General features: G+C 39.1%; 2 protein-coding genes across 7 annotated transcripts in view; one reads left to right on the top strand and one right to left on the bottom strand.

The window, feature by feature from the left end:
• Positions 1-22,708, bottom strand: part of LOC137241276 (trans-1,2-dihydrobenzene-1,2-diol dehydrogenase-like) — a 161,977-nt gene that overhangs the window by 15,364 nt on the left and 123,905 nt on the right. The window contains exon 1 of one of the 6 annotated variants that reach the window (XM_067768716.1): positions 19,900-20,249. The exons of 4 other annotated variants lie outside the window; for them this stretch is intronic. In XM_067768716.1, the coding sequence (XP_067624817.1) occupies positions 19,900-19,984 (85 nt within the window). In that variant the 5' untranslated portion in view covers positions 19,985-20,249. One more of the 6 variants, XM_067768719.1, reaches the window with a different exon arrangement.
• The window catches only part of LOC137241274 (uncharacterized), a 65,542-nt gene continuing 62,667 nt past the window's right edge, over positions 19,834-22,708 (top strand). The window contains exon 1 of the mRNA XM_067768710.1: positions 19,834-20,291. The gene's annotated coding sequence lies outside the window, so the exon portion shown is untranslated. The remainder of the gene's footprint in view (positions 20,292-22,708) is intronic.

The following is a 22,708-nucleotide window of genomic DNA, read 5'->3' on the forward strand; positions in this document are numbered from 1 at the left end:
AATTTCGAAAAATGCCATAATTCTATACCAAATACGAAAAAAGGAATGAAACATGGTAATTGGGTTGGTTCATTGACGCAAAATATAACTTAAATAAAAAACTTTGTAAAATGGGTGTGAAACCTGCCATATTAAGTAGAAGAAAATGAAAAAGTTCTGCAGGGCGAAATAAAAAGGCCTTGGAATCATTGCAGTAATACTGTTCGTGGTATTACATATATAAATAATATTAGCGGTACCCGACAGATGATGTTCTGGGTCACCCTAGTCCACATTTTGGCAGATATCTCGAAAACGCGTTCACATATACAACTACCACCACTCCCTTTTAAAACCCTCATTAATACCTTTAATTTGATACCCATATCGTACATTATAGAGTCACCCCTGGTCCATTTTTATGGCGATATCTCGAAAAGACGTCCACCTATAGAACTATGCTACTTTCTAAAATACTCTTTAATACCTTCCATTTGATATCCATATCATACAAACACATTCCAGGGTTACCCTAGGTTCATTTTCCTACATGGTGATTTTCACTTATTTGACAAGGGATGAAGGAAAATCGTTCCAAAAAACGTCACCCTTGGTCTACAATTTGGTCGATATTTCCCAAATGTGTGTGATATGGAATTAGAAACCATTTATAAACCATCTACGAAATCCTACGAAACCAACGCTGCTAAGCTCTCAGCTGATTATGTAATGTTCGGTTACAACCGAACTTAGCCTTCCTTACTTGTTATTTTTATAAATTTGGTCTATTGGGCGAAATGCATAAAAAATAAGCGAAAACCGACAGCAAGCTGTAAAAGTACGAATGGGCGACAAGTGAAAATATGCGCCACAATTTAGCTGACAAGAATGCGTAATTTTTTATTATTTATTTGGAGGAATGTTTCGTAGAAAAAGTAAAGAAGAAAGCACGTACAATTTAAGAAATTATATTTTTTATGGTTTTTTTGGCAAACGAATAACGAAAGTGACCAACCAAATTGAATGAAAGCTTTTGTTTTTAGCTTCTCGCATATTAAAGTTAAAATTAAAATTAAACATTTTTTTTTTTGAAATTTAGAAAATGTTGGAAAGTGAAGAAAAAGGCGCAAGGGTGTTGAAGATGGTAATAGAAAATAAAATCAACGAAAGTTCACACACATGCACGTACTTAGAAAAAAATTATTTATTTGCCTAAAAAGAACGCTTATACTTTGTTCTACCAATTTATACCCGCTGCTTTTAACAATTTTGCTAACTGAAAGTGAAAGCATTGTTTATACGTGCACATTTGTATACGCAAAAGAAGACAACTCAAAAAGCAGCTTTTACTGCGCAGGCGCAGCTCATTATAGCAAATTAACCAAAAATCCTAGCACCAAAACAGCTTATTCGATAGGAAATGCGATGCAATTGCAGATTTAATCTAAATAATTGTATTTTCTGAAGATGATTTACGTTTTGTTTTAATGTACATACTTATATTTTTGCCGTTTGATGTACGCTCATTAGGGCGGGTCAAATTTATTGTTGAAAGGGCACATCCAGTTTCTGAATCTATGGGTCATACTGAGTAATATTGTCCATGGGACCATAGGTCTGAAATGAATTTCTAGCCTCCCTAATTTTGTTAGAAAATTTTATATCACAATCTGAATAGCGGCTCTCATAAATAAAATACATGAAAATAAATATCAAATTCGGATTCGGATTGGGATATAATATTTTCTAACAAAATTAGGGAGGCTCGAAATTCATTGCAGACCTATGGTCCCATGGACAATATTACTCAGTATGACCCACAGATTCAGAAACTGGATGTGCACCTGAAGTTCCCCCCCCCCCCCCCCCCCCCCCCCCACCAAAGTAAATATGACTTATTATGGGACAAGCTGGTGGCAGCTTTAAAAATGAAGCAAAAGGACCAATGCATGCGCCCAGCATATCAAAAGATACAGCATCGTAAAGTCGGTTTGAGGCTGTGATTTGAGAATTTCCACTGCCAATACCATTATGTGCCGACAACTGCCCACTGTGCAAACTTCACCACAATCGTTCTCTCGAGAGGGGATTTGTTAGTAGCAGTGGATTACTTAACTGGTTAACGGATGGGTCGAAGTTGGACGGAAAGATTGATGGAGTAGTTTTCTGTCGGTAGCTCCAAGTAAAACGCAAGTTCAAGTTCGATCAATGTAGCGCCTTTCAAGTAGGAAGTTGGTGTTGGATAACATGCCGTTCAGTGCCTCTACGGTGATAGAATTAACCATCTACTTGTATAACCAAGCAGCTATTAAAGTCTATGGTGAATTTGGGGGTAAGCTGGGAGTGACTTACATCGCTAGCGATTGCATTTGTGCCCATGATCATATAATAATTCCGGGCAACTGTCACGCGAATCTCTTAACTCCCATGCGTGTAAGTGAACTCATTTCTTAACCCTCATTGCTGTAACTTAACGTGTGTAAATGGTATGCGGAGTTGCGCCTGCCACCTCTTTTCTGCTCCTATATAGATGTTCATTAAGTTAATTTGGTACAAGCTGATCGGGCACTTTATTCTGTAGGGTAACAAAATCGCTCTGCTCGACAGTTGTAGCATGACAGGGAATATACCACTTAGGCCCGGCGATTTAAACTTAGAGAAAACCCTCACCGCTCATTCGATCTTGGTATCAGTTGAGGCTTGTAGAACCTCAACAGATCCTTTTACTCATTCCTGCATTCTTCGCTTTCCTCGACCTTTGCCAGCTCATTGCGACACAGTGGCGACTACGGTTTTCCTTGAATCTTCTTAGGTGATAGGCTCTGTTAAACGTAGCCAGTTGCTACAACAACAACAAAATAGAATTAAATGTTTTTGGAATTCGGTCCAGTTCGAGGCCTAGGGTTTTAAGGATATACGCATGATCTGAGAAGGATGACCTAGCAAGGACTTTCTTCCTTACCTTGATATATCCTGTACCGAATTCAATGTGATATCAAGAATATTGCTGGATATTGGACCAGCATATGTAGGGACACGATTCCTGTTGGCTATCTGCAAATTACTTTACAGAATGAAACAAAATCGAGACTTGCCTCCATTTTATTCGCCTATTTCCCACGCATAATGGTGCGCATTTACATCCGTGCCTATGATCAACTGCTCTTGGCATCCTGCCTCTTCCACTTGTCTCCTGCACTCCTCTGGTGGTGGCTCCGTATCAACGGCCATCACTGCGAGGTCATCAGAGGTGTACTCAAGCAGCATATATGAGCGTAGCTATTTCCTTCCGTGGCGTAGCAAACGCCAAATCCGCGCGGGCTACGCTGAAACATTTTTTCTCCCAATGAGCTCCCTGTGGCTCTTGGATCGCAGCACCATTGGAATGATATTTTTTGGTTCACCAAGGCTCAGCTATCCATGCAGAATGGTGTTTCGCCGGGTCCTTTCTATGCGTTACGTCTTAATATACTGAAAACCCCTTCCTGCTGCAGCTAAATTAAGGATGATGACCTTCAATTTTCGAATCAATACAAGTTTCACTGTCCAGACTTTGTCAGAACTATGCGAAAGTATTTCAGTCTCAGCTCAATTGGAGCTTTGGGAATTCATGCAAGGTTGAGATCAGTCTTATTCGCTACGCAAAGATTTTTTATCTTGGTATCACCGATATCTTAAATAGTAAAACAACAGAGCTTCATGCTGTACAAGAGAGATTCCCCCTACCAGTGTAGCTAACACTTAACCAAGCAACCTTGCCTTATCCCATAGAGCAGGCTGCTTAGCGTACGCTTTTAAATATAGCAAGGATGGCTTTGGAAGAGGTAAAGTATCAACCCGGAAAATTTTTAAACTTAGATTCAAGCTCCTAACATTGATGACGTACACAAAAAAACTAAATTTGAGAGAACTTTCTAAACGCAATTGGGAGGCAAAGCATCTTGGTACACCACCCACAGCAGAAAATAACCTCTTAAACCCATATTTGGGGCATTTGGGCAGGCTTCACCGTCTTCTAAAGCAGTTTTCTAAGTATATTTCAAGCAGAGATGTGCGTCATCAGTAAGTTTGAAGAACTTAATTTGCATCTGGGCTACTTCTATCAAAGAATAGCAATACAGTCTTGCGTCACTCAGTGCACTATCTTCATTTAAAATTGAATCATCACTACACCTGAAATGTGTGGAGGATGTGCTAAAATGACTATATGTCTGCAATTTTGTTCTACTTAATTGGGTACCAGGTCATAAAAATGTGTAATGCAATGACAGATAGTCTAGCAGGAAAAGCAGCGGCTAAAAAGACCATCGTAACTGAACCACGTTTTACAATAGGTTCGTAACTATCTCAACAACTACTGCTCAAGAAAGAAGAAAGGAAACACAATTAGGCCAATTGGCGACAGATGACGGGTCCTCGACAATCAAAGCTCTTGTTGGGAGGCCTTAATTTAATATATCAAAGAATAGGTTAAGACTGTGGTTATGCAGGACACTATGCAGAATTTTGATATACATGCTCTGACTGGATACCCTAAAGGGAATAAGAGTGCCGCGTACATTGCCGTTGGTTGAATAAAAGTATCCCAAATTTAATATTTCGTTGAAAAAGGTATGAAGTTGCATCAAGAATGTGACACCCTAATGTTCATATACACACTCCATTCATTCACATGTGCACATATGCACAAGAAAATATACATCCAAGCTTGCATCTGCTTCTGGTGCCCACATAAAATTCAACTTCATTCATCACAGCATCATTCATGCGCTATTAACAATCCTCAAATGTTTAGTCGGCACATAGATAGTACATATCTACAGATCTACTATGTACGCATTTACGTATGTACATACATATATACATACATATGTGCGTAAATCGCCTCTTGGTGATATTCGCTACTGCGCTTGAATATTGTTGTTTAGTTATCGTTCGGAAATTGTCAATAGCAACACCCGCAATTTCGCCAATTCTTGGAAATTTGTTGCGCATGTGTAGATGAATGAATTTCAAACTTAGCAATTTTTGTGTTTTTTTTTTTTCTCTGGTGGAGAAAATAAAAGTGCTATGACGTAATTACACATTTTTGCCACCAAAGTTTTCTCTAATTATTTGAATTTAACTTATTTGATAATTTGACTAATTTGTTCATTCCCAAATTAAATATCCAAGTTCGTTGCTTCAGTCTTTTGTTAAATAGTGCAACTCTGAGTAGCAAAAGACCTGCCTTAGCTGCAATATATCACTTGCTAGCTTCATTTATCTACGACCGTACTTTCTTTTCTACCAAATTTGCAACAACAACAATTACCCACTGTATTTGTCGCAGTTACTATCAAAATAAAAAGCAAAATTTTTAAAATTAAATTTTAAGCAATTTAGGAAACAAATTTTTCAATTAGAATCAAAATTTTAGTAGCGGGGCTGCTTTAAGCAGTGGTATGGTAAACACCGTGAGTGTATTTCTGCCCTGAAAAGCTTCTCATTGAAAATTCACCTCCCTTGCCATGTACTCATAGATCGCGTCCCACCAATTTGAAAGACAAATTAAATAGGAGCACGACGCAATTTGGAAAATAAGCTCGGCCTAAATCTCCTTGGAGGTAGATAGAAATTATTTATATTTATCGATGATGTTTGATACGAAACTACAAGATATACAAATTTTCAACATTTTTTTTATACGAAAGATAATCCTAAACCACCTACGTAACAAAATTTTTTAAAAATCAATGCCAATCTGGAGAGATCTTTAACTTGTACCTTGTTAAAATAAAATTCACGAGCCTGACGCATGCGCATCTTGCGCAACCAATATGTCTCTTATCAAATATCAACAGAAATCAGCTGTTCTATTAACTTACAACAGCTTACGCTGCGATCTAGCGTATAATAGCAACTACCGGTAATGCAGTGCAAATATTCACAATAGTGCCATAGTACAAATAGATTTCTTTGTATGCTCACAATCGTTTATTTTTAACAAATTATTTAAATAAAATATAGCTAAACAAAAGAACTACGACGAAAATTGCCCAAAGCTCGCTAATAGCCCGAATCTCCATCTTTACAAACAAAACTTTAGGGACCCGTACATAAAAACAGCAATTAGAAATAATATATATGATTGGGCTACAAAACTGCATAGTCTAAAAATTTCAAATACAAATTTTTCGTAAAATTTTCTAACTTTTTTGAAAACGTTTTTGAAATACGACCTATATATAACGGGATTTTCTGTATTTTCGTACTTAACTATTAATCGTTAATTAAATATTATGGCGAATATTAGCATCACTATGCTATTAGTAAATAACCACAACAACAAAAACTGCCAGCAGCCACATTTATTAACATGTACACATTAAAGCAAGCAGCCACACTTATGTACAAAGCAACGAAGAATATTTCATACACATAACCCAGCAGCTTAAAGCAGAGAGATTATTTCACATACATATATGTAGCTGGCAGCTAAGTACAGAAGTTGTTACTTACAGATATACATGTATTTAGCTAAATAACCAAGCATGAGATACAACTATTCTAGAATGCATGTTCGTGAAACGTTTAGACCTTAAGAGAAATGGGCGAACGAGGTAACCGAGAGCATAAAGCAGCACAAGCTAAGGAATCAGTAATCAGTTTGAATTAAACATGATATTAGTAAGAATAATTATAATTGCGAAGTACTACTCCCAAAGTAGTCTAATAAATACCATTTTGCAATACTGAATATTAGAGTTATTTATTTGATAGTTCAGCGATTCGAACGTTAGCAGAAGGTGTATCATTATCAGGAATTTCCCAGAATTCGTTACAATATAAATGAGTAATTGAATAAAATGAATCGATTAAGTTGAATGTTGAGAAGCTCGCGAGCCTTACGAGTAATTCGAGATTCGAGAATCTCAGGAGCCTTACGAGTAATTCGAGATTCGAGAGTCTCGCGAGCCTTACGAGTAATTCGAGATTCGAGAATTTTGCGAGAAGGCGAGACTCGCGAGAAATCTCTTCTCGAACATGTTCGAGAAATCGTAAGCTCTACTATTAAGTATTCCGTTTAATTTTTGGCAACGTTTATTTTTCAACTTAAGCCTTTAAACAGGCGTTATTAAAAGGCGTTTCATGTAATTTATTTACTTTATTCTAAGGATTATCTATCAGGAGTGAAACCAGTATTCCATTCTTTTTTCTTACAACCGCTTATGTCAGTTTTTGCTGGGTAGCGCCATAAAAGCCCCGTCACATAAGCAGTTTTTCATATAGATGCGTTTAACACTATCTTATGCATTATGAGTAGATTGCAAATATTTTTGCTTGGTTTAGACGCGAAAAAGTAAAAATTTTCAAGTAATTTTTTTTTAAATTTGAATGCAGTTTGTTTTTAAAATGTCCACAGTATATAACAATAACTAGCCTTTACCCGCGGCCCCGTCCGCAAGGAGAAAATGAAATATGTGGGCTATTCACGTTAGCCTGCTTATAAAGTTATCTGTTTAAAATTTTTTTTCTGTCTAATGCATTTTATTTTTGTAATTGAGTAAAAAAAAGAACTTTATGAGCTGATAATCTGATAGGATCCCAAAATGATAACGAAATTATCCAGAAAAAGCCGCGAAATGACCCCGACGCTATCGCGGACGGATCCCGAAAACCACCCGGAAACGCCCCGGAAGTGTTTCCAAAAGTTCCCGAAGTAGTCCCAAAAAAACCCGAAATGACAACGACACGATTCTAGACTTATCCAGATAACCACACAGAAATGATGTCTGAAGGGTACCAAATTGATCCCGAAATAGTCCCGAAAAAGTTCCGAAATTACCCTGACGGGCTCCCGGACGGATCTCAGAAACCATCCAGAAAATATCCAGGAAGGGTCCCTAAATTATCCCGACTAACTCCAGAAAAAGTTCCGAAATGGCTCCGAGGGGATCCACGATGGATCGCGAAAACCATACAGAAATGATTCCGGAAGGATTCCAAAATGATCCCGAAATAGTCCGGAATTGACCCAGATGGGATCCCGCACAGATCCAGAAATGATCCCGGAAGGGTGCAAAACTATCCCGGAAAAGTAACAAAAAATCCCGAAATGGCTCCTACGGCATCCCGGACGGATCCAGAAATGATCTCGGAAGGGTCCCCAAATGATCCCAAAATGGTCCCGAAATGACCCTGATGAATCCGGCAAACCATCAAGAAATTATGCCGAAAGGGTCCCAAAATGATCCCGAAATAATACAGAAAAAGTCACGAAACGACCCCTAGAGGATCCCCAAATGATCGCGTATTATCCCCGAAAAGGTCCCGAAATAACCCCGACGTGATCCCGGACAAATCCCGAAAACCATCCAGAAATGATGCCGGAAGGAATCCCAAATGATTCCGTAAAAGTCCCGCATTGATTCCGACGGGATCCCGAACGGATACCGAAAATCATCCAGAAGTGATGCCGGAAAGGTCCTCAAATGATCACCTAATAGTCCCGAAATGACCCTTAATGGGTCATGGACGGATCCCATAAACCATCCAGAAATGATCCCGATATATTCCCGAAATGACCCTGACGGGATCTCGAACGCACCCCTAAATGACCCTGACGGGATCCCGGACAGATCCCGAAATCCATCCAGAAATGATCTTGGGAGGGACCCCAAATGATCCCGAAAAAGTCCCGCAATGATTCCGAGGGGATCCTGATCGGATACCGATAACCATCCAGAAGTGATGCCGGAAAGGCCCTCAAATGATCACCTAATACCAAAATGACCCTGACGGCATCCCGGACTGATCCCAAAATCCATCCAGAAATGATCTTGGGAAGGTCCCAAAATTATCCCGAAATAGTCTCGGAAAAGTTCAGAAAATACCCTGACGGGTTCCCGGAAGAATCCTGAAAGCCATCTCTAAATGATCCCGAAAAAGTCCCGAAATGACCCTGACTGGACCCCGAAAGGATCCCGAAAACTATCCAGAAATGATGCCGGAAATGTCCTCAAATGATCACCTAATAGTTCCGAAAAGACCCTGACGGGATCCCGAACGGATCCCAACAACTATCTAGAAATGATGCCGAAAGGGCCGCAAATGATCCCGTATTAGTCGAGAAAAAGTCCCGAAATGAACCCGACGGGATGCCGGACGAATCCCAAAAACCAGCCAGAAATGATGCCGGAAGGGACACCAAATGATCCCGAAAAAGTCCCGCAATAATTCCGACGGGATCCTGAGCGGATACCGAAAACCATCCAGAAGTGGTGCCGAAAATGTCCTCAAATGATCACCTAATAGTCCCAAAATGACCCTGACGGCATCCCGGACAGATCCCGAAATCCATCCAGAAATGATCTTGGGAGGGTCCCAAAATTATCCCGAAATAGTCTGGGAAAAGTCCAGAAATTACCCTGACGGATACCGGACGAATCCTGAAAACCAATCTTAAATGATGCCGAAAAAGTCCCGAAATGACCCTGATGGGACCCGGAAAGGATCCCGAAAACTAACCAGAAATGATGCCGGAAAGGTCCTCAAATGATCTCCCAATAGTTCCGAAAAGACCCTGACGGGATCCCGAACGTATCCCGACAACTATCCAGAAATGATACCGAAAGGGTCCGCAAATGATCCCGTATTAGTCGAGAAAAAGTCCCGAAATGACCCCGACGGGATGCCGGACGAATCCCAAAAACCATCCAGAAATGATTTTGGAAGGGACCCCAATGATCCCGAAAAAGTCCCGCAATTATTCCGACGGGAATCTGAACGGATACCGAAAACCATCCAGAAGTGATGCCGGAACGGTCCTCAAATGCTCACCTAATAGTCCCAAAATGACCCTGAGGGCATCCCGGACAAATCCCGAAATCCATCCATAAATGATCTTGAGAAGGTCCCAAAATGATCCAGAAATAGTCTCGGAAAAGTTCAGAAATTACCCTGACGGGTTCCCGGACGAATCCTGAAAGCCATCCTTAAATGATCCCGAAAAAGCCCCGAAATGACCCTGACGGGATCCCGAAAGGATTCCAAAAACTATCCAGAAATGATGCCGGAAAGGTCCTCAAATGATCCCCTAATAGTTCCGAAATGACCGTGGCGGGATCCCGAACGGATCCCGACAACTATCCAGAAATTATGCCGAAAGGGTCCGCAAATGATCCCGTATTAGTCGAGAAAAAGTCCCGAAATGACCCCGACGGGATCCCGGACGAACCCCAAAAACCATCCAGAAATGATGCCGGTAGGTATCCCAAATGATCCCGAAATAATCCCGAAATGACCTCGTCGGCATCCCGGACGGATACCGAAACTTATCCAGAAATGATGCCGGAAAGGTCCACAAATGATCCCCTAATAGTCCCGAAATTACCCTGATGGGATCCCGGACGGATCCCGAAAACCATCCAGAAATAATGCCGGAAGAGCCCCCAAATGATCCCGAAAAAGTCCCTAAATAACCCCGACGATATCCCGGACGGATCCCGAAAACCATCCAGAAATGATGCCGGAAGAGCCCCCAAATGATCCCAAAAAAGTCCCCAAATGACCCCGACGAGATCCCGCACGGATCCCGAAAACCATCCAGAAATGATGCCGGAAGAGCCCCAAATGATCCCGAAAAAGTCCCCAAATGACCCCGACATACTCCAGAAAAGGTTCCGAAATGGCTCCGAGGGAATCAACGACGGATCGCGAAAACCATACAGAAATGATTCCGGAAGGATCCCAAAATGATCCCGAAATAGTCCGGAAATGACCCAGATGGGATCCCGCACAGATCCAGAAATGATCCCGGAAGGGTCCGAAAACTATCCCGGAAAAGTAACAAAAAATCCCGAAATGGCTCCTACGGCATCCCGGACGGATCCAGAAATGATCTCGGAAGGGTCCCCAAATGATCCCAAAATGGTCCCGAAATGACCCTGATGGATCCGGCAAACCATCAAGAAATTATGCCGGAAGGGTCCCCAAATGATCCCGAAATAAAACAGAAAAAGTCACGAAACGACCCCTAGAGGATCCCCAAATGATCCCGTATTAGCCCCAAAAAAGTTCCAAAATGGCCCTGACGGATCCCGAAAGGATTCCGAAAACAATACAGAAATGATGCCGGAAAGGTCCTCAAATGATCCCCTAATAGTCCCGAAATGACCGTGACGGGATCCCGACAACTATCCAGAAATGATGCCAAAAGGGTCCGCAAATGATCCCGTATTAATCGAAAAAAAGTCCCGAAAGGACCACGACGGGATCCCGGACGAATCCCAAAAACCATCCAGAAATGATGCCGGTAGGTATCCCAAATGATCCCGAAATAGTCCCGAAATGAACTCGTCGGCATCCCGGACGGATCCCGAAAATTATCCAGAAATGATGCCGGAAAGGTTCCCAAATGATCCCCTAATAGTCCCGAAATTACCCTAATGGGATCCCGGACGGATCCCGAAAACCATCCAGAAATGATGCCGAAAGGGTTCCCAAATGATCCCGTATTAGTCGCGAAAAAGTCCCGAAATGACCCCGACGGGATCCCGGACGGATCCCAAAAACCATCCAGAAATGATGCCGAAAGGGTTCCCAAATGATCCCGTATTAGTCGCGAAAAAGTCCCGAAATGACCCCGACGGGATCCCGGACGGATCCCGAAAACCATCCATAAATGATGCCGGATGAGCCCCAAAATGATCCCGAAAAAGTCCCCAAATGACCCCGACGAGGTCCCGGACGGATCCCGAAAACCATCCAGAAATGATGCCGGAAGAGCCCCCAAATGATCCCGAAAAAGTCCCCATATGACCCCGACGAGATCCCGCACGGATCCCGAAAACCATCCAGAAATGATGCCGGAAGGGTCCCCAAATGATCGCGAAATAGTCCCGAAATGATTCCGGAATAGTCCCGAAAATGTTCCAAAATAACCCCGACGGGATCCCGGACGGATCCCGTAAACTATACAGAAATGATCCCGGAAGGGTCCCAAAATGATCCCGAAATAGTCCCGAAAAAGTCCCGAAATTACCCCGGCGTAATCCCGGACCGATCCCGAAAACCATCCAGAAATGATCCCGGAAGGGTCTCGATATGACCCTTACGGGATTACAAATAAGGTGAAGCTAATTATAAAACCATGTTAATAAGGCAGCAGGCGCATTGGAGCGAATCAAAAGTTAGATAGAAACATACAGGTAAAGCTAATAAAAGCGTGCTAATAAAAACAATTGATGGAGGGCGGATGGCGGGAGTAGAGGAGAGGACCACTGATCGTTCCTCCAAAATTGTCTAGATCTCGTTCTGTATGTACCAGATACCAAAAACTATTGATTTAGGAGAAAATTTAGATTGAGTTATAACAATTTATGGATTTTACACCAGAGGGGGATATAAAGGGGGGCGGGCGGAGGGTGTCACTGCTTACTTTGTAAGCCCTCGACTTATTTGACCCCTTGAGTCTGTGATATAGGTGAAGGCCAGTATACGTAAAGTTATAATGTGTAAAAATTATGAAAAATAATTTCTCGAAGGGTCGTGGGACCCCCACCCCTCTTTCCATGTTCGAAAAAAATTTCGCTAGTAGACTACTGTCTGTGTCCCAAATTTCATCAAAATCCGTGTAGCCATTTTGGCGTGATTCAGTCGCAAAAACGAAAAAATATAATAATTAAATTATAACTGACCCTAGGGGGCGGGGACCACGCCCCTTTTGAAAAATATATAGCTAGTAGATCCTTCTAGACTATTGGCTATATGTGTGCAAAATTTCATCCAAATCGGTCCAGCCGTTCTTGCGTTATTGAGTCACAAAGACAAACGTCTGGACAAACATCCAAACATCCAAACATCCAAACATCCAAACATCCAAACATCCAAACATCTAAACATCCAAACATCCAAACATCCAAACATCTTAACATCCAAACTTTCCCATTTATAATATATATTAGATTATAATTTCTTATAATTATTCTTCTTCATTGAATAATCTGCTGTCAAACTGTGAGTTGTTGATAAGGCGCTAAGTAGTGCAATTTACAAAAGTGAAATAACGCATGGTTTAATATTAAATAAAACTTTCAAAGCTAAAATATTTTTGGTTATTTCAAATCTACACGTAATTATATTTTTTTACAAGTGTTCAAAAAATTTTTGGTTGAGTATTTTTTTACATAATTTTGAGTTTTTAATGTGTATTATATTTGTGCTGTAAATATATAAAACCGTGGAAAGAAAAGCCTGCCAAAAGTTTGTACCACAATAATTTTTAAATTTCTACAATAACTCAATATTATTGCCTATAACTCAAATGATTCTTCGTACCCCTTTTGATATAATGACGATAACAAAGTGAGGTGTGGTTTGCAGAACGTGGCCAAAATCAAAAAGATAAAGCCGTTTTATACCACGTGTGACTGTTTTAGGGAGGGAGTAAATAGAGACGAGGGATTGTATGATGAATGCTGCAGTAAAGTTCGAATTTTTTTATCAAACTAGGTATGAGATAGATTCAAGTGAATTACACCAAAGTTAATTTTCTTCGAAAGTTTGCTTCATGGTTTGAAGAAGATAAGAAATTTAAATATAGATATGTTCAATTGTGAACAAAAGAACAAAATAAGGCTATAAGAAAGTTTTTGTTTGGGGTAAATTCAAAATTTTTGGACAGGGGCCCGCCGACCCCCACTTCGCCTATCCTCACTGATGGGGGGTGAGGCATACAAACATATACACTTGGTTTGAATGAAATATATTCATTTTTCAGTGAGTTATAAATTTTTCGCGTCTAAATCATGCAAAAATACCACTGTGTGGCGTCATCTGACATGAAAAAGTAACCAACTTGCAACATTTTTGCGAGCAAAGCATAAGAAGAAGAATTTGACATTTGTTTTAGCTAAGGGTGCTGGCACGCAAGTGAAATTATTTTTCCCACTCGTTGGTACATTTTTCATAGTTAAAAACTGCAATTTAACAAATCAGTAACGCACAAAACATATTAGCAAGTATTTTTGTTGTATAGGGAGAATGTTTATAACAGTGCTTCGCGAAATTTTGTATGTGATTGGGCAAGGCGAAATAAACTGCTAAGTCTAAAGTTCCTTCATATTTATAAACGCAACATCTTGGTTGATTGTGGTGATGTTACTGGAATGCATAAGCTTGTGTTAAACGCATCTATATGAAAAATTTCATTATGCAGTGGCCCTAATAGGTCCGAAACATAATCAGTTTTTCATATAGATGAGTTTAACACAAGCTTATGCATTAGGAGTAGATTGCACGTCTTTTTATGAAGATCGGTAGAATGAGCGACACTGGCGCCATCTGATATTGAAAAGAGCTAACTCCCCAATTTTGTTCCAAGCAAATCATAAGGAGAAGAATTTGACATTTGCTTTGGCTAAGGGTGTTGGCACACTTTGCAAGTGAAATTATTTTTCCCACTGGTTGGTAAAATTTCTAACATTTTTCGCAATTGAAAACTGCAATATAACAATCGAATACGACACAAAATATGGTAGCAAATATTTTTTTTGTATAGGGAGAATGTTTACAAAAGTGCTTCGTGAAATTTTGTATGTGAATGGGCAAGGCGTAGTAAACTTCAATTGCCAAGTCTGAAGTTGCTTCATATTTACAAACGCAACATCTTGGTTGATTGTGGTGATGTTATTGGAATGCATAAGCTTGTGTTAAACTCATCTATATGAAAAATTTCATTGTGCAGCGGCCTTAAGTATGCATACGCACTTAACACATTAAACACGTGATGGAATGCCCGAGGTGACAGGGATTTAAGTTAGAAGTGTGAAGTTGCTGCTGCTCTAACTACACACAAACTTGCAGATTTCGAATACAGATGAATGGCCTGCAACGACTAGCCCTCTTGAGACATTTGTTTACATATTTGCTTGCATTTCATTTATTGGTTAAACTATTTAACTGCATTTGCAAACAAAACATTTGTGTTAAATTATAATTTTACTTTCCACGGGTGCATATTATCTAGCATGTTCATATATATGCATGTGTGTATGTGTCTAACACATATGTACATTAATAGAATGCGTTCAATATATTTTTGCCTTTGATTGACTGCCAACTTTTCTACCGAATATTTAGCTAAAGAAAGTTACATTAACTCATAACCTTTTACTGATTTCACTACAAATATCAATATGTATTACTTTGACACATATTGATGCATAAATATTTGTATATAGATATGTAAAAGTAGCATACAAAAAACTTTAAAATGGGTGGAAGTCTGGCGAACCTTTTAACAGCTGAATCCAAGGTCAATTGGTAGGTGGGTGCCTCGGCGTTCGGATATCCCTAGAACCTGCTATGCTTCACTCTTAGACTGAAGAAGCAATTGCGAATATAGCGTGGCTGACAATAGACACTTTGGGACTCCACTGATCATTTGCTCTCTGCTTCTAGACAGGTGGGCCTTTTTTTTCGGGAGGGCTGAAAAATGCCTAATGCACCATAATTGCCGCCGTCGCAGCAATCGTGTGTCCGTAGACTAAAAAACAGCACCGTTTTGGAAGCGTCGCGGTACCACTTTCGCATTACTTTAGGGTGGCGTTCCATATTTCTAATTTTTTAAGAGCCTACTGTCGTCCCTGCGCCCAGGTTCCCGCTATTTGCTCTGAATGTCGATTTAATCGCCACTGCTTCGCATATACATTGCTCTGCGCTCCCTCTTAGCATCCATCAGGCGTGTCATGACTATAAATGCCATTTTGCTCACTGCACTCCAGCACTCTTTCCTGTTGTACATTTGTGATACTAAATTTCATGTGGTAAGTTCCTCTCCAAAGACTCTTTGCAAGGCAAGTCTTTCCTCGTTGAAATGGGGGCAGTGGAACATGACGTGTTCTGCGTTTTCTAACTCCGTGGTACACATTGTGACAGACAGGTGCGCCTTGAGTTCGCTAAATAAGCACAGGATTCACACTGCCACTTGCTAGGTGTAGAGGACTTACTGGCTAGTTTTTGAATAAAAGCGCTCTGCGGAGCGAATAGAGTTTACTGAGGTTCGATTATCCGTTATAACTAGATTGTTAAGAAGCCATTGCCTGATGGGAGCTCATGGCGTTGCGGGGCTAAATCCGGCACAGCACCAGCTACGTTAATTTCATGGAAAATGACGAGATTGTTGTTGTTGTTGTAGCAGTGCTTCGCCCGATCCAATAGGTGTGTCAACTCACACATTGTCATCAATATGGTCTTACGAGGAGGACGATATATGTATGTGCCCCTATTGCCGTTTACAACTCAACACAGTTTCAGTTGAAATTTTGCAATTTGGTCTTACAGATTACAACTCAACCTGTCAAAAAAAATGTCGGCTGAAGTTTTTAGTCGTACAAATTTTTGTGGCATTGCCGTTTACAACTTTGTGTTGGTGTAGTTGTCAAAGGCATCAAAAAAATCTCATAAAATTTTGCAGTTGTTTGGAAAAAGGTACCGTTTTACAAGACGGTTCACCACCTAATTTTTAACACACATTTTCAAAATTGGTATCAAAAGACACGTTTCGACCTCCGTTTTTAGAATCTGAAAGCAAAAATTTCATTTCTGTCATATCATTTCGGTTAAAATTTTCATGTAGTTTTTGTATTTTGCCAGATTTTTTGTACACACCAATGCAGAAAGGCGTTGAACCAACTATGGTTATTTTTACAAATCGCGGCCGAAGGCCCCCAACGCAGAAAAGTGTTCTGTGCAAAAAAACCTATGGATCGGGTCTCATATTTCTGACCCTCTCGGGGCCATTTTATGGGTTTTTTATAAATATCTTTCGATAGAAATAAAATTTTTAATTTCCGCTTTCGGATTCTTAAAACGGATGTCGAAACGTGTCTTTTGATACCACATTTGATACTTTTTGAAAAAAATTAGATGAGGCACCTTCTTGTAAAACGTTGCCGGAAAAAAATTAAAAAAAAAGAAACAAGTAAGGAAGGCTAAGTTCGGGTGTAACCGAACATTACATACTCAGCTGAGAGCTTTGGAGACAAAATAAGGGAAAATCACCATGTAGGAAAAAGAACCTAGGGTAACCTGGAATGTGTTTGTGTGACATTGGTATCAAATGGAAGGTATTAAAGAGTAGTTAATAGGGAGTGGGCCATAGTTCTATGAGTGGACGCCATTTAGGGATATCGCCATAAAGGCGGACCAGGGGTGACTCCAGAATATGTTCATACGTTATGGGTATCAAATTAAAGGTACTAATGAGGGTTTTAAAAGGGATCAAATTAAAGGTACTAATGAGGGTTTTAAAAGAGAGTGACCCTTAGTTGTACATTTGAAAGCGTTTTCGAGATATCGACCAAAATGTGGACCAGGGTGACCCAGAACATCATCTATCGGGTACCGCTAATTTATTTATATATGCAATACCACGAACAATATTCCTGCCAAGATAGCAAGGGCTTTTGATTTCGTCCTGCAGAACTTTTTCATTTTATTCTACTTAATATGGGAGGTGTCACACCCATTTTACAAAGTTTTTTCTAAAGTTATATTTTGCGTCAATAAACCAATCGAATTACAATGTTTCATCCCTTTTTTCATATTTGGTATAGAATTATGGCATTTTTTCTCATTTTTCGTAATTTTCGATATCGAAAAAGTGGGCGTGGCCATAGTCGGATTTCGGCCATTTTTTATACCAATATAAAGTGAGTTCAGATAAGTACGTGAACTGAGTTTAGTAAAGATACATCGATTTTTGCTCAAGTTATCGTGTTAACGGCCGAGCGGAAGGACAGATGGTCGACTGTGTATAAAAACTGGGCGTGGTTTCAACCGATTTTGACCGATTTTCACAGAAAACAGTTATCGTCATAGAATCTATGTCCCTACCAAATTTCACAAAGATTGGTAAATTTTTGTTCGACTTATGGCATTAAAAGTATTCTAGACGAATTAAGTGAAAAAGGGCGGAGCCACGCCCATTTTGAAATTTGCTTTTATTTTTGTATTTTGTTGCACCATATAATTACTGGAGTTGAATGTTGCCATAAATTACTTATATACTGTAAAGATAATCAACTTTTTGTTAAAATTTGACTTAAAAAAATTTTTTTTTTTAAGTTGGCGTGTTCTTTATCCGCTTGTGCTAATTTTTATTTAGGACATATATAGTAATAGTAGTAACGTTCCTGCCAAATTTCATCATGTTATCTTCAACGACTCCCAAATTACGGCTTGCGAAACTTTCAAATTACCTTCTTTCAAAAGTGGGCGGTGCCACGCCCATTGTCCAAAACTTTACTAATTTTCTATTCTGCGTCATAAGCTCAACCCACGTACCAAGTTTCATCACTTTATCCGTCTTTGGTAATGAATTATCGCACTTTTTGGATTTTTCGAAATTTTCGATATCGAAAAAGTAGGCGTGGTTATAGTCCGATCTCGATATGAGATGAGTGCCCAGGAACCTACATACCAAATTTCATCAAGATACCTCAAAATTTACTCATGTTATCGTGTTTACGGACGGACGGACGGACGGACGGACATGGCTAAATACATTTCTTTTTTCGCCCAGATCGTTTTGATATATAGAAGTCTATATCTATCTCGATTAGTTTATGCCGTTACGGATTGCTGTTATGCGAACAAAGTTAATATACTCTGTGAGCTCTGCTCAGCTGAGTATAAAAATGGAAAGCGAGTAATTAAACCTTTTTTAAATTAATTTAAACAAACTTTAGACATAATCAGCAATTTTGTACAAATTTATAGAAAAAACATATTTTCAACCAAGGATACATTGAACAACTTTTTGACCTTCTGGAGCGACATCCCGAAGTTGGACGAGGCAGGGTGCAGTTCGGATGTTGCCAAAATAGGTGAAATAATGCGAACGTGAGTCCCATCGATACTGCCCACTACTGCTGGGAATCCTATTTTAGAGTAAAATGCGGTTTTTGTAGCGCTTTGCTCTGGAGTCATTTGGGTTTTAATCCACTTCGCACAAATATACTCCGCAATATCTAAAACCTCTTTATTAACTGTAGATGCTCTCCAGTCCAACAGTAAAATCATTTCCATAGCATTTTCGATAGCTGCCATCAGCAAGGAATGTAGCTTTAAAATAGGGGTACAGCCGTCCCTCGGGCAATATTCGTCCTTACTTAACCGAAAATAACTTACAAATCCGCAAAATAACTTTATTAGAAGGTCATCATTCGTCACTTAAACGTTTTCTTACTTCGTGCTTGGTAGTTCCAAGGGATTGGAGTGATCATGCGAATTATTTCCGTTTTCGCGACATGTCAATTTTGTCACCAAAATTTTCGTCGTTATAAAAAAATTTAATATTATTTTATTGATATCTATTTTGCTATTAACTATTAATAAAAAATCACTTTTGAAAATGCTTGAATTTCCGCCACAAATTTATCAGCTGTTCCTTTATCTGTCAAATCATCACTTTTTTAGGTTGGCAACATCAATTCAACTTCAACTGATATAAGTTGTAATTCGTAATACCAAACAGGAGTTGAATTGTCTTAAAGTTGAGTTGTTTCAATTACAACCCAACTAAGTTGAGTTGTAAACCGTAATAGAGGCAAAACGCATTTGGCTCTCCGTAGGGAATAACCAAGGTCAATATCTGCCCTATTCGTTACTTTATCTTTGTAAGGCAGTATCCTTATTAGATACCAAAAAAAGTGTTTGCGCCTACAACTGCCTTTTCTCTCTTCATCTCTACCCAAAAATTTGTATAACAAAGCTTACGTCATAGGCAGCATAATTTCATTCGTTTTTCTTTGTTTTGCTTTTTATATCCGAAATCATAAATGTACTCAAATCTGCCGATATATCATACAACATACATACGAACTATCGATCTAAACTTTTCAAACTCCTCTTGTTGCAATTTAATTATCTCACCGAAAATTACGCTATATTTGTAAAACGTGCAAAAAAAAACACTGATTGACCTCTGTGCTATTCCCATGCCTTCAAACATTCCCATGCCTTGCTCGCTAAACCGAAACGAAGCCAATCAAATCACGTCGAAGCGAAATAAAAGAAATTGAAAGTTAATAAAATCTTTTTACTGATAATGTGCATCGTAAACGTAATCGCGAATGTTCATTGACTTAGTTAGGTAGTCAGTAGCTACAGTAACACTTTTGAGTAATATTACAACGATAAAAAATAACAATACCAACTAAACCAACATGCACAATAATCAAGCTTTACCCAGCGCAAGGCAAAACTAACGGACGTCGTCATCACCATCGTCGTAATCGACATTGCCATCACCGTCGAGTGCCTGGGTAATGATTTTTTCATTAGCTGATTTTATTTTCATGTATGCCGAAAGGCGATGTTATAATGTTCATGTGACAAGTAACAGGTGACAATATTCTATAAACATACATACGAGTACATACATACATAAATGTGCAAGCAAATTATTTTTAGGAAAGCAATAACTTTGTTTTCTTCTTTTTCTTCTTTCTTAAATTTCTTTTGTTTGCTATATGAGGTGTGTTTACAAATGATGTTAGTTATAATGGATGCGAATTTTATCTATTGTATTTTTCTTTATTTGCAATTAATTGTAAGAAAGAAGTAAAATTTGTGAATTTTATTTTTGCTTATATAAACAAAAAGCAGTATTGATTCAGTTCATTATTGTTTGACCTCATTCAAATACACAAATTTCTTACATCATGGCCTCTCGCATTGTAGTTCCACCAAAGTTGGACCAAAGAGATAAGAAGACACGTTACAAGCTATAGTGACACGCGTCTCCAGAGGTCAAGTAGTCCAGTTTCGAGTTCTTGTTTTATGAGACGATGAAGTAGAATACATACAAGTTACATAAGTACATTTGAATACATTTTTGTTAGAAAAATTTTTTTTGAAGCCATCATATCCACCTCAGGTCACCATATGATTTTTTTCAACACTATGTAAATTGAAAATCTAATTCCTTTTCTGGCCGAACGAAAGAAACGCTTTTGTACCTTTTAATTGTACCTGTTCTGATGTATGGCCGTGTCGTAGGAAGATGGGGTGACCTTGGTGTATTCAGGAGGAACATTTTCGGAAACATTTATGGTCCTTCAGCTGATGCCAGCGTGCAAGAATGCAATGATGGCTCACAGGGTTCGCTGGCTACATCATGTTAGGAGAAGGGATAAAAACGCTCTCCTATCGACATCAGAATTTGAAGGCAGAGAAGGAGAGAGGTGAAGATCTCCTAGAGTGAGTCAGTTTATTTATTTATTTATTTACTGTCTACCGAATAGTTCTAACAGACTCATTAATTAAAAAGTATAAAGAGACTAGTCTTAAAGCTACTTATCTCTAAGCTGAAATTCAAATTTTTAGCATATGTATTACATATTCGAACGCACCTTGTGAGTAGCTCATTGAAACCATAATTTGTTGCATGAGAAAATACATTGAATCAACTAGTTGTCCTTAAATTAAGACTTGATGAGTGAACATGTATTAAATTAGAAATGAGTTTGCAGTTGATTCTAGAATTCATCACATTATACACAAAACTAATAGAAAAAAATAAGCCCTTCTCTCTTCCAAGTTTTGTAGACCTAGCAACTTGTGTCTGCCAATATAGTTTGGAAGCCCATTAGGCCATGACAGAGGACACAAAGCCATTCTAGTAAACACCCTTTGCACCTTTTCAATTATAAAAGTATGATTCTGATGGTAAGGGTTCCAAATTACAGCAATAGTCCAAATGACTACGCACTAAAGATATATACAACGCTTTGAGAGTAAGTGGGTCAACAAAATCGACAGTGTTTCTGCGTATAAAACCCATCATAAAAAACACTTCGACACCATATAGTCTACATGGTTGGAAAAGGACAGCTTAGAGTCGAAAATAACCCCTAGATACTTAATAGTGTCTTTACGGCACAATGTCCATTTAGTACTTTGGACAACATGCTGTGCCACCTTAAGTGCCACTAGTTAGCGTAAAACTTAAAAAAAAACAAGTAAGGACGGGACTGTCTTCGGCTGTGCCGAAGACTTCATACCTTTCATGAATGGTGCTGAACAATAATCTTATCCCGTTCGTAATTTCCAAATAATCGGATGTATAAGATAAGAAATATATAGTGAACTGATGTACATACCTAAACGATTTTTAAGATAAATATAAAATAAACAAGTAAGGAAGGTTAAGTTCGGGTGTAACCGAACATTACATACTCAGTTGAGAGCTATGGTGACAACATAAGGGAAAATAACCATGTAGGAAAATGAACCGAGGGAAACCCTGGAATGTGTTTGTATGAAATGTGTATCAAATGAAAGGCATTAAAGAGTATTTTATGAAGGAGTGGGATATAGCCATAAAGGTGGATCAGGGTTGACTCTAGAATGCGTTTGTACGATATGGGTATCAAATGAAAGGTGTGAATGAGTATTTTAAAAGGGAGTAATCCTTAGTTCCATAGGTGGACGCCGTTTCGAAATATCGCCAAAAAGGTAGACCAGGGGAGACCCTAGAATTTGTTTCTACAATATGGGTATCAACCGAAAGATGTTAATGAGTATTTTAAAAAGGAGTAATGCTTAGTTCCATAGGTGGACGCCGTTTTGAGATATCGCCATAAAGGTGGACCAGGGGTGACCCTAGAATTTGCTTGTACAATATGGGTATCAAAAGAAAGGTGTTAATGAGTATTTTAAAAGGGAGTAATGCTTAGTT

This window comes from Eurosta solidaginis, chromosome 2, assembly GCF_040869045.1.
Source record: "Eurosta solidaginis isolate ZX-2024a chromosome 2, ASM4086904v1, whole genome shotgun sequence".
Classification (NCBI taxonomy): Eukaryota; Metazoa; Arthropoda; class Insecta; order Diptera; family Tephritidae; genus Eurosta; species Eurosta solidaginis.